This window comes from Sparus aurata, chromosome 18 (assembly GCF_900880675.1).
Source record: "Sparus aurata chromosome 18, fSpaAur1.1, whole genome shotgun sequence".
Taxonomy (NCBI): Eukaryota; Metazoa; Chordata; class Actinopteri; order Spariformes; family Sparidae; genus Sparus; species Sparus aurata.
In genome coordinates, this window is record NC_044204.1 from 34919642 (window position 1) to 34938895 (window position 19254).

A 19254-nucleotide genomic window follows, 5' to 3' on the forward strand; every position below is an offset into this window, starting at 1 on the left:
ACTCTTCAGAACAGCTTCAAGCAGCAAACTTAAAATTAATGCTGCATTTGTCTTGTTTCGCTTTGTAGTTCAAAGGATGTATTTTTGATCATTAATGTACTTTGTCATTTTGATATTTTTTGGGAATACTGAGGCCATGCATACATAACTATTTGGAAATACTTTAAGCACTGGTGATATCTAAATGAGTTCATTACTGGCTGGATAAAACCTCATTTTCTGACTTCTTCACGACTGAGCGGTTGACTTTTGAGACGACGACGACGACAAAAAAAGGCAGAACTTTGTCCATTTCTTAAAAAAACAACACACCAAAAAGAACCCCAATATCATTTTAATCCATGAGTGCATTTAACATTCAAAAGAATCATACCTACCGAGAACATGGACGTGATCTATATTTGGATCCACTGCAACCTTGTTTATGTGAGATGGGTTCATGAAATATTTGTGTTGATGAAATATTCATTGGACAGGAAGCCAGGTCAAAAGGCATTATGCCCAATAAACATTAAATTTAGTGGAAATAATAGTTGACTGCATGTTATAGATACATCACCACTTGTAAATACTTGTCACTACATGCACAGGTTTCTGTTAATTACTTAAACAGAGCATTGTGAAGAAGCCCCACATTAGCCATATTAGGAGTAACGTAACTATAAGAACAAAACAAAAAAAAAATGCATGTCTGAAAAATAAAATGAAAATAAAATCAAACTCAGCTGGACTTTATTCGTCATGTATAAACACAACATAAATTACTGTTAATATGACTAGTACAGACATTTACTCAATTTCTTAAAAAAACGACATAAAACTCTTGCATAATTTACAAAACATGGTGTCCCTGTGCTGTCCAAGACACAGCTGTGCCTTTTTCCCCCCAACAGAGTTCTTCATACTGTCACTGTCCTTTTTTTTTCCACAATGAATATTGGGTATTTAAACATGGAAACTGTTTCTGTTCTTTTTTTCTTTTTAAAAACATCTCAAAGAGAATAAGACATTTCGATGTTTTTGATGTTTACAGTGCTAAATCTGGTATACATAGTGGTTGTTTGGTGAGGATATCTCTAACGTCAGAAGTCTCTGATTTTAAAAACAAACATTCGCTCAAGGACACTGCTCGCTCTGGGAGTGTGAACTCTCGAGCCCCGGACTTCTAAAGAAGTGCAGATATGCATAATGTAAACATTTCCTTTGCTCCTTTAACACTGTCGGTTGAGCCGGACTCCTCTTCATGAAAACGACAACAAAAAAATCCCCGAAACATAAAACACCGAAATTAGCTGTCTGTTTCTCCAAAGACACCAGTATTCCTCTGCTTGTGAGTCCAGAGTCCAGAAGGCTTGTGCAACAGAGGAACTGACCTGTAATTGCCATGTTAAGGCTTGGTGTAGTTATACATTTACTCTGTAGTCCCTGGGCCACAATGCACAGCATCGCTTTTGACCCATGTGTTTTTTTTTTCTTTTTTCTTTCTACTTTTTTCTTTCTTTTTCTTTTTTTTTTTAATACAAAAAACACATTGACACTCAGGGTAGATAAGAGCAACCTTTGATTACAGTTGCTTTTCATTTTGTCCACTAGTGTGTCTCTACCAAAACGAAGTCTCTTTGGCAGCAAATGCACCGCGTATTGTTACCTTTTCCCAATTTCACTTTGCCGCAGAAAGTGGATGTTATTAGCACTGTCTGCTAATTCTGGGTACTGCTCGATGGAGAGCACATAGTACCCATCGTACCCCAGCACTTTTCCACTGCTCAGGAGCTGCCTCTTCTCCCCTTCTGTCCAGGGGCGGACCCCCTCCTCGCCATCTCGCACTCGCTGCTGTTCTCTCGCCCAGGCACCTGCGAGGGCGCGCTGACGAGCGAGCTCAACAACCCTCGCTTTCTCCTCGTCCACTGTGGATCCATAGCGGATATGAAGAGCCAGAGCGCCGGCACGAATCTCCACATCTGCGAAACGCCGAGTACGACTATCCATGACGGTGGTGGACTGGGAAACAGTCACGTTGACACCGTTCTCCAGGGTTTTGTGTCCGCTCGTGAGGTGCAATGCAGCAAGGTCGGCATCTGGAAGGCCTGGCTTGACGAAGTAGTGTGTGTCCCGCCCTTCTATAGTGAAGTGGAGGTCTTCCAAGTAGAAAGCATTGTTGAGGATTGTTGCAACCTTGATACAGTCCTCACTGGCCACGTTGAGCGTGTGAGTGTGAACGCTGCCCTTGTAGATCGCAAACATAACGGCTCTTCCAATTGGAGACATTGCTGCTGAGAACCACAGCCAAGACTTTTCACCTCTGCGACCCCGAGTGAGATGGACCTCTGGCAGCCGCTCGAATGACAAGAGAGAATGCGCTTGTCTGGTTACTTCCTGCTGGACCCCAGAGATAGACTGTAGGAAAAGTGCAGTGAAACGTTAACGCCTGAACATGGCAGAACCTGACTCTCCAGGCCATTTAGAACCAGCTTCTGCTCTGCTTCAAAGAATTTTTCATCCCTGTCTAAGATAATGGTGTTTTCAAGCTGTGTTCTCAAGCCAAAAGTAGATAAATCCCCCATGACAATTTTACAGCAACACTTTTTGTGTTAAGGCCCAAGAAGAGACCAAAGAATCATAAATAGCTTCAAAAGATTGTTTTAACAGTTGGAACACCAAAATATTACATATAAAGTTAGACAGCTTTCTAATGTGTTCAATTGGTGACTAACACAACAAGACAGAGGAAAGAACACGTTACGCTTATTTGGCGTATTATTATGCAAATATTGCCCAATTAAAATTGATTTTGTGTGAAATACACAGCAATCCAATTAAGAGATGGCAGCTTGAAACTTCTGACATAAGAGAAAAACAGTGAAAAACAAAGCAATTGTTTTGGTGTCTGTCCGATCCTGTTCACTTCCAAAAGAAAAGTGTCTGTCGGCTGGAGGAGTAAAACACTGGTGTTTGTGTTCAGTATGCATGAGAGATATTAGTGGTACCCACCGGCAGATCGTCCCAGCGCTGACTCTTGCTTAGTTCATAGGATGGCATGCTTAAATCGAACTTGGGGACTGGAAACCCAGGAATGGTGTTGTGCAGATGAAAGCCAAAGGTTACAAGCCAGCTGTTCACATCTGTGCAAGAGGAATAAATTGAAAAAGGCAGAAAGTTCACAAGTTACCACGTGAATACCACCAGATGATCCATTTCTGTTAGGAAAGCTAGAAAAAATGCAGGTTCTGACAAACTTTGTTGAACAGTTCCGACACTGAGCATCACTCAAGCTGATTAAGAAAATGCAAAATTGCTAAGATACCGCTAATGATTACAACACAAACAAAATTACATAAAACACTGAAATAAAACATCCGATTAGAAAAGGATAAGGATTTAATATGCAAATTATCTGGGATTTTCTCTACTATTTTCAAACAATTTAAATAATTCACGGAGAAATTCATCTGCAGAAAAATGGGTAATGAAAATAATCATTAGTTGCAGCCCTTGTAATCATAATCAAACATATCAGAAGCTCTAACCGTGGTATCTCTTACCTGCAACGTACTCTCTCACTTCGTGGACTTTGCTGATGGGGTTGTTATTTCTGAACATGTATAAATTAAAAGGAGCTGGCTCTTTGCCAACTTTTTTCCACGTCGAGACATCTGGAACAGTCCACCTTCCAGACATTATATCGTAATCCTGCTCCCCGAAGTGCAGCAGTTTGGTCAGGGGATCATACAGTCCTCCGTGAAACCCGAGCACAAGCTGGAAGTCTGGGTTTGAGTCGAAGTAGACCTCGCCGTATGCTGTGTACTGAAGCTGTTTTACCAGGAGGCCGTTGCTCGTGAAGACAGCCAGAGGTGTGCCGGTGTTATCGCAGGCGATGTAGAACTCCTCTCCGCTGCTGATCTCCATCGCGAACAGGTGTCCTTGGAGGTCGTAGTAGAGCGAGGTGATCTCTGAACTGGAGTGGTTGTATACATGTGTAATCCTGGCTGGGTAGCTCAGGTCTGCGTAGAAATATTGCAGGTGTTGGCCCAAACTCGTCTTAGTGGACACTCTGCGGCCGAGTCCATCGTAGCGATACTGAATCGTCCAGCCGTTGCTCTTGCTGTAGACCCGCACCAAGAGTCCTTTGGAGTTGTACTCAAAAATTTCGGCTCCCCTCTGACGGAGGAAACCATCTTCATCCATTCTGTATTGGATATCTCCAAGACGGGTGATGCGGTCTCTCAGGTCATAGCGCAGAGGAAGAAGTCTGGCGCTGTTTCCTGCATTCAGCAGGTGCAGATTTCCATTCAGGTCATACGTGTAGCGCCACATCACTTTTTCGTTCAGATACACAGTCTGGAGCTGGCCGTCCACGTCATACTCGTAGCCGTACTTGGTGGTGTTGGCAAAGGGGCCGATCTTGATCTCTCGCCTGATGACTCTGCCCACGTCGTCGTACTGGAAAGTGATCCAGTACATGAGCGAGCGGAATATCTCATACTGGATCTCCTTGATGCGACCGTGTGCGTCGAAGTGTTTGGTGTAGGTCATGACCGCGGTGGATATGATCTGATTGATATCGTAGTAGATCACCCCGAACTTCCCGAACTGTTCCACCTTTCCTGAGATGTCATCAAACTGGTACAGATCGATGGGTAGCGGCGTTTCGTTGATGACGCCTTGCACGCTGGTGACGCGCAGGCTGCTGTCGTAGGTGTAATCAAAGCGTGCATTGACCATGCCGTCCTCGCTGAAGCGGAAGATCTGCCGGTCCACCAGAGGACCCACTTGGCGATAACGGATGGAGCAGATGAAACCTTCATTCTGCAGGTTGACGGTCTTCAGCACGCCCGCCGTCTCGTCGTAGGTGAAGCTGACCCTTGTGCTGTCATACAACATCTCCGCCAGCTTGTTCTGCCGGCGGTACCTGTACAGAACCCTGCGGCCTGTGCCCAGGTGAGCTACTCTCAGCAGGAGGCCGTCTTCGCTGTAGTCCACAGCCACTGAGGCGTTGCTCTCTGGGGGGTGATAAAGGTTCCTGTAGTAGCCCACTGAGCGGATGGTCTGCATGGTGTAGCGGGCTACGCTCGGCATCGTGACGGCAGAAAGCCGATCCAGGGAGTCGAAATCAAATATGTACTGCCGTTGACTGTGGAGCAGGAGAACCATGGACTGGAGGGAAAAGAGCAAAATAGCAAGTGTTTTCTTAAGTTGTGTAATATTTATACATAATATATGTGTAATGACAGGCGGGCTGAGTGCAGTGCAAGACAGTAGAAACAGGGTGTGTGAAAAATGCACTGGGTAGAGTTAGCTATCAGATTGCCTAAACTGATAATGCAGAATACAGTTTACAGCTTTAGTTTCCACGTTATAAGTACTTTGAAAATGATATATTGATGTTTAATATCACATAAGAGTCATGAACATTTCCTACAAAGCCGGCTGTGGAAGACAATTTGTTCTTTTAAACACGTTCAATTATTAATGACTGTCTAGTGGTCAAAATACTAGACCATCTGGCACAAGTAATGTTTTCTTTAAAGTCATTTTCTCCACAAAAACACTAGTTTAATTTAAAATATATGCAGATTAGACTGTGGTCTGTCTTCTAAAGGTTTACCACCCGTCCTGTTAAAATGTCATGCTCAGTCATCCGTTGCTACAGAGGTTGCTTGCGCTCCCTGAGCTCTCCGTGTTCCTTATGTCAGAGTGTTGACACGGCCTCTCCAGGTCACGCAATGAAAGGATGCAGCCAGGAGAGGCGGAGGAAATCTCTGCATGTATTTTTGTAGTTGAGCAGCTCAATGCAATCTTAAATACACTCTAAATAGACTCTGTGGGAGAGATTGATGGAGTCGTGCAGCTCAAGAGAGATAAATTGTTTGACACGATGGAACAGCAGAATTCAACGATAAGAGGAACTTTCAGATTTGTGATCTGTGTGTTATTTAGGGTTTGGATTATTTTTGTACGTCACAGTTTCTGTGCCACTCTTTACATCACTATGTGGATTATTTAGCCTCAATGCGCTCTTCTTATATTTTTCTAAAGAATACTCCAGGAGCAGACCTGAAGACGACCTGAAACATACAACGACTGTACGGATCACGCAGCTATTTCCTGAGTTCTATTTTTATTCTTTGTCGGTCAGAAAGAAGCACATATTTAACAATTGAGTAAATACAGTTATTAAAAATGTGAAAAAAATGAGCTCTTGCAAGGTTTCATATAATCACAGCCTGCCAGTCGCCCAGTGTGTTGACTCTATATTTACCCAGTCTTTCAGTTTGTACTCCTCGTTGGCCACCAAGACTGAAAACAGGTTGAACCACTCATCAAGTGCAGGGTGTCCATTCTTTTTGTTATGTTTCAGCTATTTATTCATTTATTTTTGTAGGGGGACCATGAACAATGTTTAACATGTTGTTCGCATTTGATGGATTGTACTAATTATCTTCTTCAGTCTCCTGGCAGGTCACAATTAAAACACACACGCAGTCACAGCACAGCGCTAAACAAACAAGACAGGACACACCATGCAAATTAACATGCTGCAGCACATAACATCATCATTCTTCAGACTTTACATACTGTGATTTAAAGACTGTAAACTTTACACTGCTGCTAATGCATCCTTTCCTGTGTTAAACCTGACACACTGCAGAGATGACACTGCAGATGGATACGGCAGGTTGCACTATACGTCTTCCTCCAGCGTGCTCCAGAATTGTCATTACTGGGTCGAGGGTCAGGTACATGTTGTGAATGCAATCCTCCTGAACATGTTTATATCCAACGCTTACACAAAATGCTTAAAAGTCTGCAGTTAGTGTAAAATGATTACTGTGTTTTGCCTCCGTAAGACGCAGAATTATATACATGGAGCTGGTGATTATCGTGAAATAAGCCTCTCCAGGGTGACCGCTGCCACATGTCAGGGTCTTCAGTCATCCTGTGGCGATAATGACTAGCATGCTGCACACTATATCTTACATATTGCTTCCTCTCGTCATGTTATTTTCTCACCTGTTCCAGGTAGGTGTAACTCCATATCTTCCCATCAGCAAACACCCTGGACACCAGGCGGCCTTGGCTATCATACTCAAGTCTCTCAGTGGTGGGACCTCTCTGCAGGGCACTGATTTGCCCGCTGCTAGTGCGACTCACATTAACCGGCAGTAGCTTACTGCTGGGCACCCAGAGCACTGGGTGGCCCGCTGTGTCGTATATAATCTTTAAGAGGAACTTCCTGTGGTCATCGTAAATCTTCTCTGTCCTCAGGGTGCGATCATAATCAACGGAAAGAATGTTTCGCCCGTTCACCTGTGGGAAAGATTTGATTTAAGAATGTGTAAGACAAAAAAAAATGGCAACTCCTCCAACAGCTACTGCGAGTGATAATATCCAACAGATAACGCTTTAAGTACACTGATTATACAACAGCACAATATCAAGGAAAATCCTTGGTTTTTATAACACCTTAGTCTGGATGTCTCTTTAAACTGTATTCACAATGATTTTCACTACAGTTGTCACAGAGATTAACATCCCCTTCACGGGGCTCATTAAACTGAGAGACACTCTGGCGATTGTTCAGGTTCACTTAAATTACAACCTCCTGAATTTAGTGGAGATGAAAATTACTCAGAGGCAAAGTAACCACCCAAGTTAAGTTCATGAAGTACCGGAAGACATAAATCTGAGTGTCGGATTCTAAGAAGGTGGAATAAGAAGAGGTGGGCTTCTGTACACTGTTAGAATAATGATAACTCTCTGGAATTTAATGGTGATGCGTTCTGAACATTTCAAAGGAAAGAGAGAATTGCAGAAATATTTTTGGGAGGTTATAAAAAGGGCAGTGACACAGCTACAGATATAAAACAACAGATGTCTTTATTTGGACAGTTTTATCTTATTTTTTTTGCACAAGTAACCGTCTGCAATTGATCACATGTCACCTCCACACAGTCTTACTCTCACTGAGGTAAAGAAGGCCACAGGATAAATCCACTTTTGGGCTGTTGATCATTTGCATGTGCTGCAAGGAAGGAAAAAAAATAAATAAAAAGAAATCAAACATACCCTAAGCTTGCGTCCAAACACGATAACTTTCCCTCTGGCTTGTTCTTTGCGGAAGCGCCACTCAACCAAGTTTTGCCCACTCTCCCCTGGCAAGCTCATGTTGCGTCTGGCTACAGTTGGATTGGCAGCGCCTGCCAGGATGTGGGGCTCTGTCTGGTAGTGGGTGTCCATCCCGTTGGCATAGGTAATCCTTAGCGAGTTGTCAAAGCCCACTTGATAGCTGCTTCTACACTGGTCTGTTGATAGTAAACAAGAAATGAACAAAATGTACATTTGAGAACAGAGAAATATGTCAGTACACATGGGAATTCACGGTATTGACGGTCTCCTGGTTGAACTCGGTTGTGGTTTCAGGCTTTAGGATTTTTATTCAGCTTTCTCACAAACAAAAAAAAGAATGACCATGAATGATGTGCTGAAATAACTGGACCATCTGGCTCTGGCAGCGAGTAGAAACCATTTAGATACAAGGTTGAACTGACACGCCAAACCCTGCACACTGACAGAGTAATCATTTACACTGTCGTCTGTCAGACCCTCTGAGCTGTAATGATACACGACTTAAGCTTACTCAACATTGCCCCGACGACCCCCGAAACAATGACAAATAACGGCTTACGAAATCGCTGCCTGAGTCAGGAAGACGAGCTGCTCCCTTACCCTGAGCCAGAGTGTAGAAGGCACGGATGGTCGAGGTGTTGGTGGTGATGCTGATTTCTTCCTCCGTCATGGAGCTTTCGATGTCCACGGTCAAAGCGCTGTAGATGTCCGTGTACAAGTTATTCACCATTCCGGTGGGGAACGTCACGTTCATTAGCCGTCCTTCACTGTCGTAGCTGTTGGAAAAAAAACACATCAAAAGACAAAAGCACTGATATGTACGAGGGCTCTCAATGCCACAATGCATCGAATTATCAGCTCTTTTATACTTGTTGAATAAGACCATCAGCGTTATTGTAATTAAAATGTCACTTTTCTTTCCTGTTTTTTTCCCTTTATACGTTCAGTTTCCGTAACGTGAGTGACAAGGCGTCTGTATCAACGCCGGGCGCAATCCAAATATTTGATATGTGAGAATGACACATTTCATCAGCAATCCGTTTTATATGAACTTTATATTAATGGATTGGATTCTCTGGATGATTGATGTGTCATTATAATTTAAACGGAACGCCTTGCTGTTTTAGTTATAGTGAGGATATCATTCATGGCATAATGCGACATGACAGCAAATTACACAAGGGAGAAAAAATTCAATCACCGAGGGGGCATGCTGTTCTGACCATGTTATGGCGGCTTATTATTGTAAAAAATATATAATCATGGATTGATTTTGTTCAGCTTTCCTCTTTTAAAATGTATTTGAGTCAATACAACATCACATTATAAACAACACTGACGCTGCTTCTTCACTAACCACATTTCTGAACACGTGGTTTATTTAGGAAACTGTAAAAGTAAAAGTACGTTATGGATATAAAGTTATTAAAGTCTAACTAGGCTATTTTACAGATCTGAGGCAAATTTTATAATTAGGTTTCAATTAGATGTGCACCCTGAAGCGTTTTGCAGGTAAGTGCGGTTACCATTTATAGTTAACTTGTGCTGAGCTGTGAGACGAGAAAGAATCCACACAGGGTCACACACGTGCACACAGAAAGAGTTTCTGTCCTTGTAACTCATGAATTGAAAAATGGAATAAACATCCTGGTGATGTCCTTCAACCGCGCAGCCTCCTGATCCACGAGAGGCATGAATACTCTCTCTCAAATGGTCTGCCAATGCCAAAGTATATTTGTTTACATCATTTGAATTACTATGCACAAAGTGGGAGGTGGTTTTTATTTCATTTGTACAATGGGCTGGTTCCAGATGCAAAAAAGGCTTCAATTTAATTGCAAACTAAATCAGTCTGACTTTCCAGAGAATGAACTTGCCAGTCTCCATTATACTTACTCGTAGAAGGTTGTCCAGCCAATCTCGGATGTCTTTGTAGCCAGCAGGCCGTTGTTGCCATGGTAAGTTAGAAGCACCAGCTCCTGGCCCTGCGCTGTAAGTGTTTTCAGCCCGCCGTTGGTGCTCATGCTCAGCCAGATCACCTGGTTGTCAGGGGCGACGATACGCACGGGCGTCCTGTTCGGATCTCTACGGATTCTCAAAGTGTTGCCGCTGCTGTCCGTAACAGCTGTGATGTCATTCTCCGTGCTGTAGCTGAAAGTGTACTTCAAGTCCCCAGTGAGCAGGCTGGCAGTGTGTTGGTGGGTGCCATTGCTGTCAAACATGTAGAGCTCCTGCGCATCGGGGGAAGCCACTTCATATGTACCGGCACTGGAAGTCAAGGTTGGCCCATTTCGAGCGATGGCCCGGATGCGGATGTTGCCCAGGTCTGCCACATAGAGTGTTCCATCTGGGGCCGCCACTAAAGAAGATGGAGCATTGAGCCGAGCATCTTTGGCATAGCCGTCGCCTGTCTGGTAACAGTCGCAGTTGGCATCATTCTTGCAATCGCAGTCGGAGAGAGCCCCGGCCAAATGAGTTATCTCACCATCCACAGAAACCTTTCGGATCCTGCTCATCTTTCTCTCATCTGTCTCCGCTATGTAGATGGCCCCATGGTAGGAAACAGCAATGGAAACAGCTGATTCGAGAGGGGTTAACTGAGCCCTTTGACCGCCGGCCAAGCCGCGGTCCAGTCCAGCCAGCGGGCAGTGGATAGGTCGGCCAGCTGCGATGCTCACTTGACCGTTCTCTGTGATGCGCAGCACAATGTTGTTGTCCAGGACATACAGCGAGTTGTCCATGGGGCTAACTGCTAGGTCTGTCGGCCACTCCAGAATCACCTGAAATACAGCACATCATTAGATTGACTGCTGTTTTTTTCCATTGGAGATCAGCACACTGGAAAATGATGCTACTTTGGAAACAAGTAAAAAAAAAAAAACAAGGAACAGGAGGTGTTTTTCTTGGCTGTAAAAAAGTCCCAATCATCTCACCAGAAAGCTCTCTGGGTGATGCTGTGTTACATTAAGTGTAATAAGATGTTTTTGACAAAAAATGAGATATTCTTGTTAAGATTCTGAGTTTTAAGCATTTTCAATTTAAAACAAAATCTTATAACTCGAAGTAATCATGACCACAAATTGATTCATGGGCTCATGAACAATAAAGCACCTTCCAAATGCTCAAATTCTAAATCAGCGGGCACTGACAAAAGAAAAAAAAGCAGTGATGCTGTAACGTCGACAACACGACTATAATGAATAAATCTTCAGTGGAGTCACGTTGCGGCTGATATCGAGAATACCTTGAGCTGTGTGGAGGCTGCAAACAGACACACAGCTCAGCTTTCCTCTGTTCCACCAGCCTTGGACAGGCAATTTATTCCCTCATAGAAGTTGATTTTCCATCATGTCCTCTCTCCCTTTAGCATTTAAGCTATATCGTGCTGCCATTGAGATCTCAAACTAAGTGGAGTGTACTGTAAGATGTTTATCCCCCGAGTGGCTCAGAGCATAGCTGCCAAAGTAACCCTGGCTGTGCCCTTCACACCTTCATGTAGCCACCAGTAACTGGTGCTGCAACCTCAGAGAGCGAAGTCATTTAAATTGAGTGAAAAAGACATTTCAGACGTGAAAAATAAAGACAGCTGTGTTAACCACATTTTGGAAAAATAACAAGTATTACAATCCAAAGCTTTAACCTCGGCCAACCATTACAGTCTGCTTGTCAGAAATGTGTCAGTGAATAAAAAGCTCCTTGTAACAGCGCAAATGACTGGCCTGGCCTTCAAAAACATAACTGTGTCATTAAAACTGTCAAAATGCTCCCAAACTGTGCTTTTCCACGGGGCGATTAATAATAAAACACGCTGCGTTTAAGGCTGCCACTAGTTAAACTGCACTGAGCCAATTCTGTGGCTGAGGGTGCCTGAGGATCCCACCGTCTCGCCAAAACCATGTCTGTTTTGGCTCACACCAAATGACTTGATAATTAGCAAAAAGTGACAAGCTTAATCCTTTGTCTTTACGTTCATTTATGTTCACCCCGCTTCACGTTCGCCACCCACCCACCTACACACACCAACGAACAAAGGTTGCATTCTCTTGTGTTTACACTAAAAAACATTCTTACGCTGCCAAAAGCACCTTTTAATTCTCCTCCGTGTCCTTATTTATTTTCTGCATTTCCATTATTTAACCTCTCAACAGGACACGAGGATATCTATTATATCTTCTGTCGGGGTCATTTTGTTTTCACTGTCTCAACCTTCCCTCTCTGCTCTTGAAGTGTTTTGTTTGTAGTCTGGGCGTCTCTCTTTTTGTGTTAGCTGATCTGCATTAAAACATAAGAAAATCTAATTAAAATGTAAATTGGTTTGTTAAAAAAACCCCAGACAAAAAAAACAAAATAATACAGTTGTCTGCTGCACACCAGCGAGAGGTGGGAGAACCTGATCCTGCAGCAATTTTATTCTCGACAGCCAAAGCACTTAAGAATTCACTGTCTGCAGAAACAGAAAATAGATGCTGTGAATGCATCAATTTTCACATGATAAAAGCCTTTTTTAGTTTTTATTTTTCTTCATTATTCATACTAACTCAGATCTGAAAGAAATGAGGAGGAAGCGGAATGAGGCGAGATTAATGTTTAAGCGCGGGGAGCTGCAGCTCTGCTCCGTACACAGAGGCGCGGTATTGTAATGCTGTGACCTATTGTGTACAGACAGGGCGCCGCTTTTATGTCACCTCATTCACAGGTAGATGCAAGGCAAAGCGGTCCGTCGCCAGTCGCTGCAGAAGAAAAGGTTTTATGTGCACCAAGCCGAGCACTGCTTCATTATCATGTATGGTGTAAGTGTCCTCAATCCCGAGTATTTCTAGTGGAACACTAAACACTAATTCGGCTCCAGCCACATCAAAACAAGCCCCCCAAACTGAGTAATTATTCTTCCCTCCATATCATCCGCCGTGACCTGAAAACTCATCTCTTCAATAAACACTTCATGTCTCCACTTCCTGCCCAAATCACATCTTCCTCCTACCACGTATTTTCCTCCTGTACTTTCAGAGAAAATGCTCTGCACTTGTGGAGTTGAGAGCAAAAAAACAAAATACAAAAAACCCAAAACATTTTCCTCGTCTTTGCTGTTTCTTCACCAAGCTGCTTACAAGGTCGGCGCTCTAGGAAGTGGAGCTTATTCAGTTAATGTAACTGTATTTTCCTTGGAAAAGGCTCCATCCATTAAATGTCTATTTTATATTTAACATTTATTCAATAAGACGATCCTCTCTGAGATTTCAATTATCTTTTTTTATGAGTGTTCATGGCCGAGATAGACTGATGGCAGAAACAATACGTCTGACATCATCCAGCGGATAACAGACAAAAAATCTTACAAGATCACAATTTAATAAAAATGGAATATAAGTAATAATAATAAAAAATAATAATGTCAAAGACCACATCCTTGACACAAACAAGAGTCACTTTAAAAGCAACCTCGGGGCAATCTAAGCCCGCCATGCAGATAAGCAAGATGATCAAGTGATGTCAAACAACAAATAAATTAAACTCAAACATCCAGATTCAAATATTTCCCACAAACAGGAGCCAGAAGGGAGCGCGTACAGTTTCTGCAGCACTGATTTAAATTCCCGGAAAGAGACCAGTTTTTGCAATTTCAAATTTAATTGCAGAAGGTTCCAGGCAGAAGGAGCAGCATGTAAAAAAGCTCTGTTACCCACTTCACTGAAGAGTTTGGGAACTGTTAATAATAACATAGACGGTGAGGTCATTTAAAAAAAAAATGCCCCAGCACATCTTGCTCTAACTTGAAAAACCAGTTCCTTGAAAAGATTATCATTCATGAAAAGATATGAGCTTTACTGCATATGTATATATGTATGCAGTTATATAATGCTGCATATTAATGATGAGTCATGGGTGAGAAAACTGAAAGGTGGGGGGGGGGCACGAGGTGGCGCTGTGACATGCTCTGAGAAGCCCACGGGCAGAGCTAACAACCGTCTGGCACTTGAGAGTATAAGTCACCTGATTGACGTCCATGCTGTTGTCGCAGGTCAGAGGGCGAGCCGATGTCAAGTCGTTGGAACCGAGGAAAGTTGATATGATGCCGTTCTGGTCCACCTTTCTGATTGTGGTGCCATCGACAAAATAAATCAGGCCATTCTTGTCCACAGCGATGCCTGTTGACATCAGGTGCGAGGGGGTAAAAAGGAGAAAAGAAGAGGAAGAGAGGGGGAGAGGAAAAAAAAAAAGACTTGTGATAACAGGAAAACATGGTGGATATGCGGCATCTCTGCTTGCATGACTCAGTGGACAGAACACGATGGATACATGTGTCAAGCTTGCCTTCCCATTATTCAGGTCACTGCAAAAAGCACAGCCGTCAATAATTCAAAGGCTGCTTTTCTGCTATTAAATTATTTCTGAGGCAGAAGTGGGAAAGGCTGTATTCATACGGTATATATGCACTTGGTGCATCTTGTAACCCTCCTCTCTAAAAGAGGACCTCAGGAGGTGGGGGTGTCAATGAGGGCCGCGTTTGGGAGATTTTTTTGACATCGGCAATCATCAACAATCTGCACACCATTTGAGAAATGAATGAGCGAGGGAGCGGAAATGACAGCTTCGGCCAATTTTAGATGAAAGGGGTGAAAGACAGGCAGTTGCCATGGTGACAACTGTGGACTAAATTGTCTCAATGATTGAGTGTCAGCTCAGAGTTGTAAGTTGCAGCCAAGCCAGTGTGGAGTTGCAATAACCATTTGTCCCAAACTGGAAAAATACATTAACGGACCACGGCAGCCGCCACATTGCTCTCCGTGTCACCGTGCTGCTTAATAGAGACCAGCACCTATGGGAATTCAATCATACCTCACATGCAAGGAGACTGATATTTATTCACCACGTTGGCTTTCAGCGTGCTGTGGTCTTGGCTTGAATTCAGGAGACGGAGACCCGCTGATCTCAGGGAACATGTACGTATAGCGAAAGAGTTTGGGAGGATTTAAAATGTTTTGAATGCGCTTTAACTTCTGCCTTACCTCCGGCGTATGATTTCTTTTTCAATGAAGTCTTTAAAAGCTTCTATGGAAGGTGAGTGGTTTGGTTTGACCTGTGGCTAGGTCTGCACAAGATTGCTTTCTGCTAAAACATTGACGAGCCCAGGGAGCCCACGGTGAATCCTTGGGAGCTGGCTATTTGACAGTCTGAGATTCTCAGACAGATGAAAAGTGTCACATTTGAGCAGAGTTCACCAAATGTCTGAGGGGAGGGAAAAAAAAATGGAGCCATCTGCTGTTTCTTCTCTGGTCTCGGCTTCCACCCACTCCATCATTAGAGTCGCTCCCTCAGATTGCCTTCACTCAAGCCTTTATCACCCAGCTGAAGCTGTGCTATTGCAGTTGGCATTCAGAGTGGGCAACAACCAGCGCAAAACAATTCATCTTGGCCTTTTCATCCAGAAGAATTTATGGAAAAGTGAGCAATCCATGCACGAATGGCCATGTGCTATTTGAATATGGACTACTGGATGTGCGTACGAGGCACTGACTTGTGAGTTGTTTTTACTTTAATCTTTAAAAGGCCTGCAGAATTTCAAAAGAGCTGTGAGAAAAAAAAAAAATCACAGTTCTTCAAGCAAACACGAGTATTTTGTGGAATATCCGACAAAAAAATAAATGATGCATTATATTTCTGGAGGTTAAAACAACGACATCTTTTTCTCAGACAGCAGCTTTACGCAGCCTTAATTCACCAAAGGATCAGTTTTTCTTATTTGACAGTCACTGCTTACTTTAACTTCAACACATGAACCACAACTAACATTCATCCATTAAAAATCAGTCAGCCAGCAGCTGGCACCGACCCCAGTGGCACACATAAATTTAAATTTAGCAGTTGCCACTCCTGACTGAGAAACCCATCACCGCGTCCCGCCCCTTCATTTCACTCCCACATCTTCATTAGTTTTAAACCGTACCTTTGGGCCCGGTGAGAGAGGCCTCTGGAGCTTTGCCTCCGTCCCCGCAGTGGTTCTCATCAAATGGCAGACAGTGTTCCCCTGTTCCTGCCATCACCTCTGCGTTGGACTGCAGGTCCTTGGTCCCGGTTAAGGTTTTTGGACGGTAGATCCTCCGGGAGTTTGTGTCTGACACGTACAGCTGGCCGCTTACTGGATCAGTTGCCAGGTAATACCGGTGTGCCGGGTTGTTGCTGCGTTCAAGACAATAACTTAGTTTGCAGACACTCAGAAGTTTTCTTTTGATGCTCTTTCCTTACAGTGCAGTCAAATTGTCCTCTAATGGTGCTTATTTATACCAAAGCAATCTCGTGCAATAATCTTAAATATCTGTGGACTGTAAACCCTCAACTGACCTCTGATGAAATTTAGCCTAATTTTCCCTCTGAATAAAACAGAATCAAGAATATTACAGCGTGTTTTTGTGCATTATGCCTCTCCAGAGGTTACATGTTGAAGACAGAAAACACAAAAACACAAAAACAACACTGAAAGGAATACAGGCAGGTGTATTGTTTCAATTCGTCCTTCATTCATTGTTTCAAGCGTAATGTAACAAAGGAGCCGTCTTCAGACTTTTGTTTATATGTCTTTAAAAGAAATGACAGAAAGTTAATGCCAACGTTCAATCAGGTTTTGTTATTAGCATTTAAGCTGTCGTGGTATTTTCTAAAACACACTCTTCTGGTGAAACTATATAAACCTTATTATCACTTTTAGATTAGCACCAACATCGTCATTTATGTGGTTAATGAACAGTGGAGTGACATAATGTTGTTGAAGAGCCTTTGTGAATGAAAAATAAAAGACAACGTGAAAGAGAGAGGGATGAAACGATGGAAGTCAAACAGAAGTGAACAGGATACCGCAGCAGTGGGCTCCGGTTTACAAAGCAGAGACGACAAATTGCGAGCCAGATCACTTCGTCTGTTATCACTCCCCTGTGGCGAAAAGCCTTTGGGAATTACAGAAAAATGACTGGCTTACGTTAACAAAGTGCAACAGCTAATGGCACTGCCTCTAGTTCTGCCTATTTGCATTCTGTCTCATAATGGATCTGACCCCAAATCAGTGAGCGAGTGTGTCAAAGATTAGGAATCAAAAGATTCAACAGCACACCGCTGGCTGATTTTAGATTTAAAAGAAATTAAATCATTTTATGTGACTTTCAAACAAACAGAATTACCAAAAAACTGTTGACCTCTTCTATTAATGCAGAGTTGATACATAGCGGGTGCTTAAGCATCATTAAAGAGCTAAAAACAGAGGCAGTTAACATGAAAAATAGCGCGCTTTACAGTGCAGTCGTAAACATGGCTTCTCTGCTTGTACTCCAGCTTAATGGTACCTCAGTCAATACTGGTTGGCTTTAGAAGTGGGATAATGTGACGGCGAAATAAATGTGGCAATGAAACATCTTTGTGAAATGATGAAGATGGAGCCATAAAATCTGACAGCTATTATGAGTCAAAGTAAATGGCCAAAATAGGTTGCCGCTATCAACTTCCTATAAAGAATTCAGCAGGACGTACATTAGAAACCCTTTCTGTTACGGTCACCCGTCAGAGGGCTGGACACAGTAAATGAAACACCTGTATGACATTATGCAGTCCAATATAACAGCCCCGCAGTAAAGGTACATTTGTGGAGTCTGAAGTTAAGACGGATGTTTAGTTTTAAGACGTTATTATGTCGTCTTCTTTTGAGTATTTTGGTTACCACTTAGCGATAGAATACCACCTCAAACTACGGACTTAATCAGAACCAGACCACATCTGATTTGATCACCAGATCAAATGTTGACTGTGGCTTGTTTTAGTTTCATGCATCTGTGATTAGCCTACACCTCGAAGGTTCCATCACTCCATCGCCCCGAGTTGAGAACCAGGTGCCAGTCACGTCCTCATTGGACTTTCACAGTGTCCCGCTTGTTGTGCAGGCATAGTAACAACCTGCTCAAGCTTGGCATGTCAATCTGCATCTCTGCTCCCTTCACTGGCCTCATGTAGCAGCTCACTTTAAATTCAACACCTTGTTGCTGGCCTTCGTGTAGCTCGCCAGGAATGGAATATCGTCTGACTACAGTCGGGCCCCAGTTTAAACCGAACCCTGTAGCAATCTCTCTGCAATCTGCTTCTCTGTCTAGCTGGAATTATGCTTCTGCGAACCTACACAGAGGAGGTTGTCATGACTCGGAGACGGGTCAATGTGCACAGCTCACGAGTCTAAACACGGTGTCGTACTGACCTGCGCGCCAAGCAAGCTGATCAGATTGTACAAGTGTTGTTGGGAAGCAGGCTTGCAGAAGGTTGCAGCTTCTTAAATGTTAATATTTGCTGTTTTTCTTTGTCAAGTCTGATAATAATCAAAGAGGCTTTGGTAAAAGATTAAAGGATTAATCAGATAATCATAAAAAAATACTGGTAGATTGATCAATAATGAAAATAATTGTTGGTTACAGCTGTAGCTGTTGTAACACAGGTTTAAAAGAAACAGCTGAATAAACATCTTGGAACGAGTCCCGTGCTCTTTCATCTGCTGAAGCCCAAAGACGCATGTCACCAGGTTCTGCTGAATTATGCATCAGGACCAGATTTAGTTCTCTTCAGAGTGGTTCTGTGTTCACCTGTCGCTTGTTTCCTTTGGTCAGGACCAAAAAACAGTCAATTTCTGAAAAAACAAAACTAAAAGGAGACATCCAGTGAGTCACGTGGAGCGACAGTGGTCAGCTGCGGTCACCTCTCTTTAGAGGAAAAATCAAAACTACAAAGTTTATTCTGGTGACAGATTTCGAGTCATGTTGCGCTCCACTGCTCTGGACAGCTTTATTTATCTTCTCTGGTGGTCGTGTGGAGCTTACAAAGACATTTTCAGATACAAGCATCGATCAAAACTGTACTGCATCTGATGCTGCGAGAATCAGATGAGCAGGAGACGACATATCATGTAGTCGAACAACGAAGGAGCTGCTGCAGCTTCCAGGAGAGTCAGGCCGGTTATTACTTCTCAGAAGGGCGAGTTTAACAAACGTTATAAAACAATGCATTTAATTATCCACAGAAGGATAATGCATTTTAATCTTAGAGGATAGGTGTATTTTTAATAAACACAAAGTTGCGTTTAACACGTTCTTTTTATTAAAT

The 19254-nt window shown here is 43.0% G+C and overlaps 1 protein-coding gene across 9 annotated transcripts in view; it reads right to left on the minus strand.

The window, feature by feature from the left end:
* Positions 1-316: 316 nt before the first annotated feature.
* LOC115568823 (teneurin-3) overlaps positions 317-19254 on the minus strand; it is a 157306-nt gene continuing 138368 nt past the window's right edge. For 8 of the 9 annotated variants that reach the window (XM_030396465.1, XM_030396464.1, XM_030396461.1 and 5 more), the window contains 9 exons: positions 16073-16305; positions 14119-14273; positions 10024-10907; positions 8728-8903; positions 8068-8303; positions 7012-7308; positions 3543-5154; positions 2992-3122; positions 1645-2397 (listed from right to left, as the gene is read on the minus strand). In XM_030396465.1, the coding sequence (XP_030252325.1) occupies positions 1645-2397; positions 2992-3122; positions 3543-5154; positions 7012-7308; positions 8068-8303; positions 8728-8903; positions 10024-10907; positions 14119-14273; positions 16073-16305 (4477 nt within the window). Of the gene's footprint in view, positions 2398-2991; positions 3123-3542; positions 5155-7011; positions 7309-8067; positions 8304-8727; positions 8904-10023; positions 10908-14118; positions 14274-16072; positions 16306-19254 lie in introns of all 9 variants that reach the window. The other variant, XM_030396460.1, reaches the window with a different exon arrangement.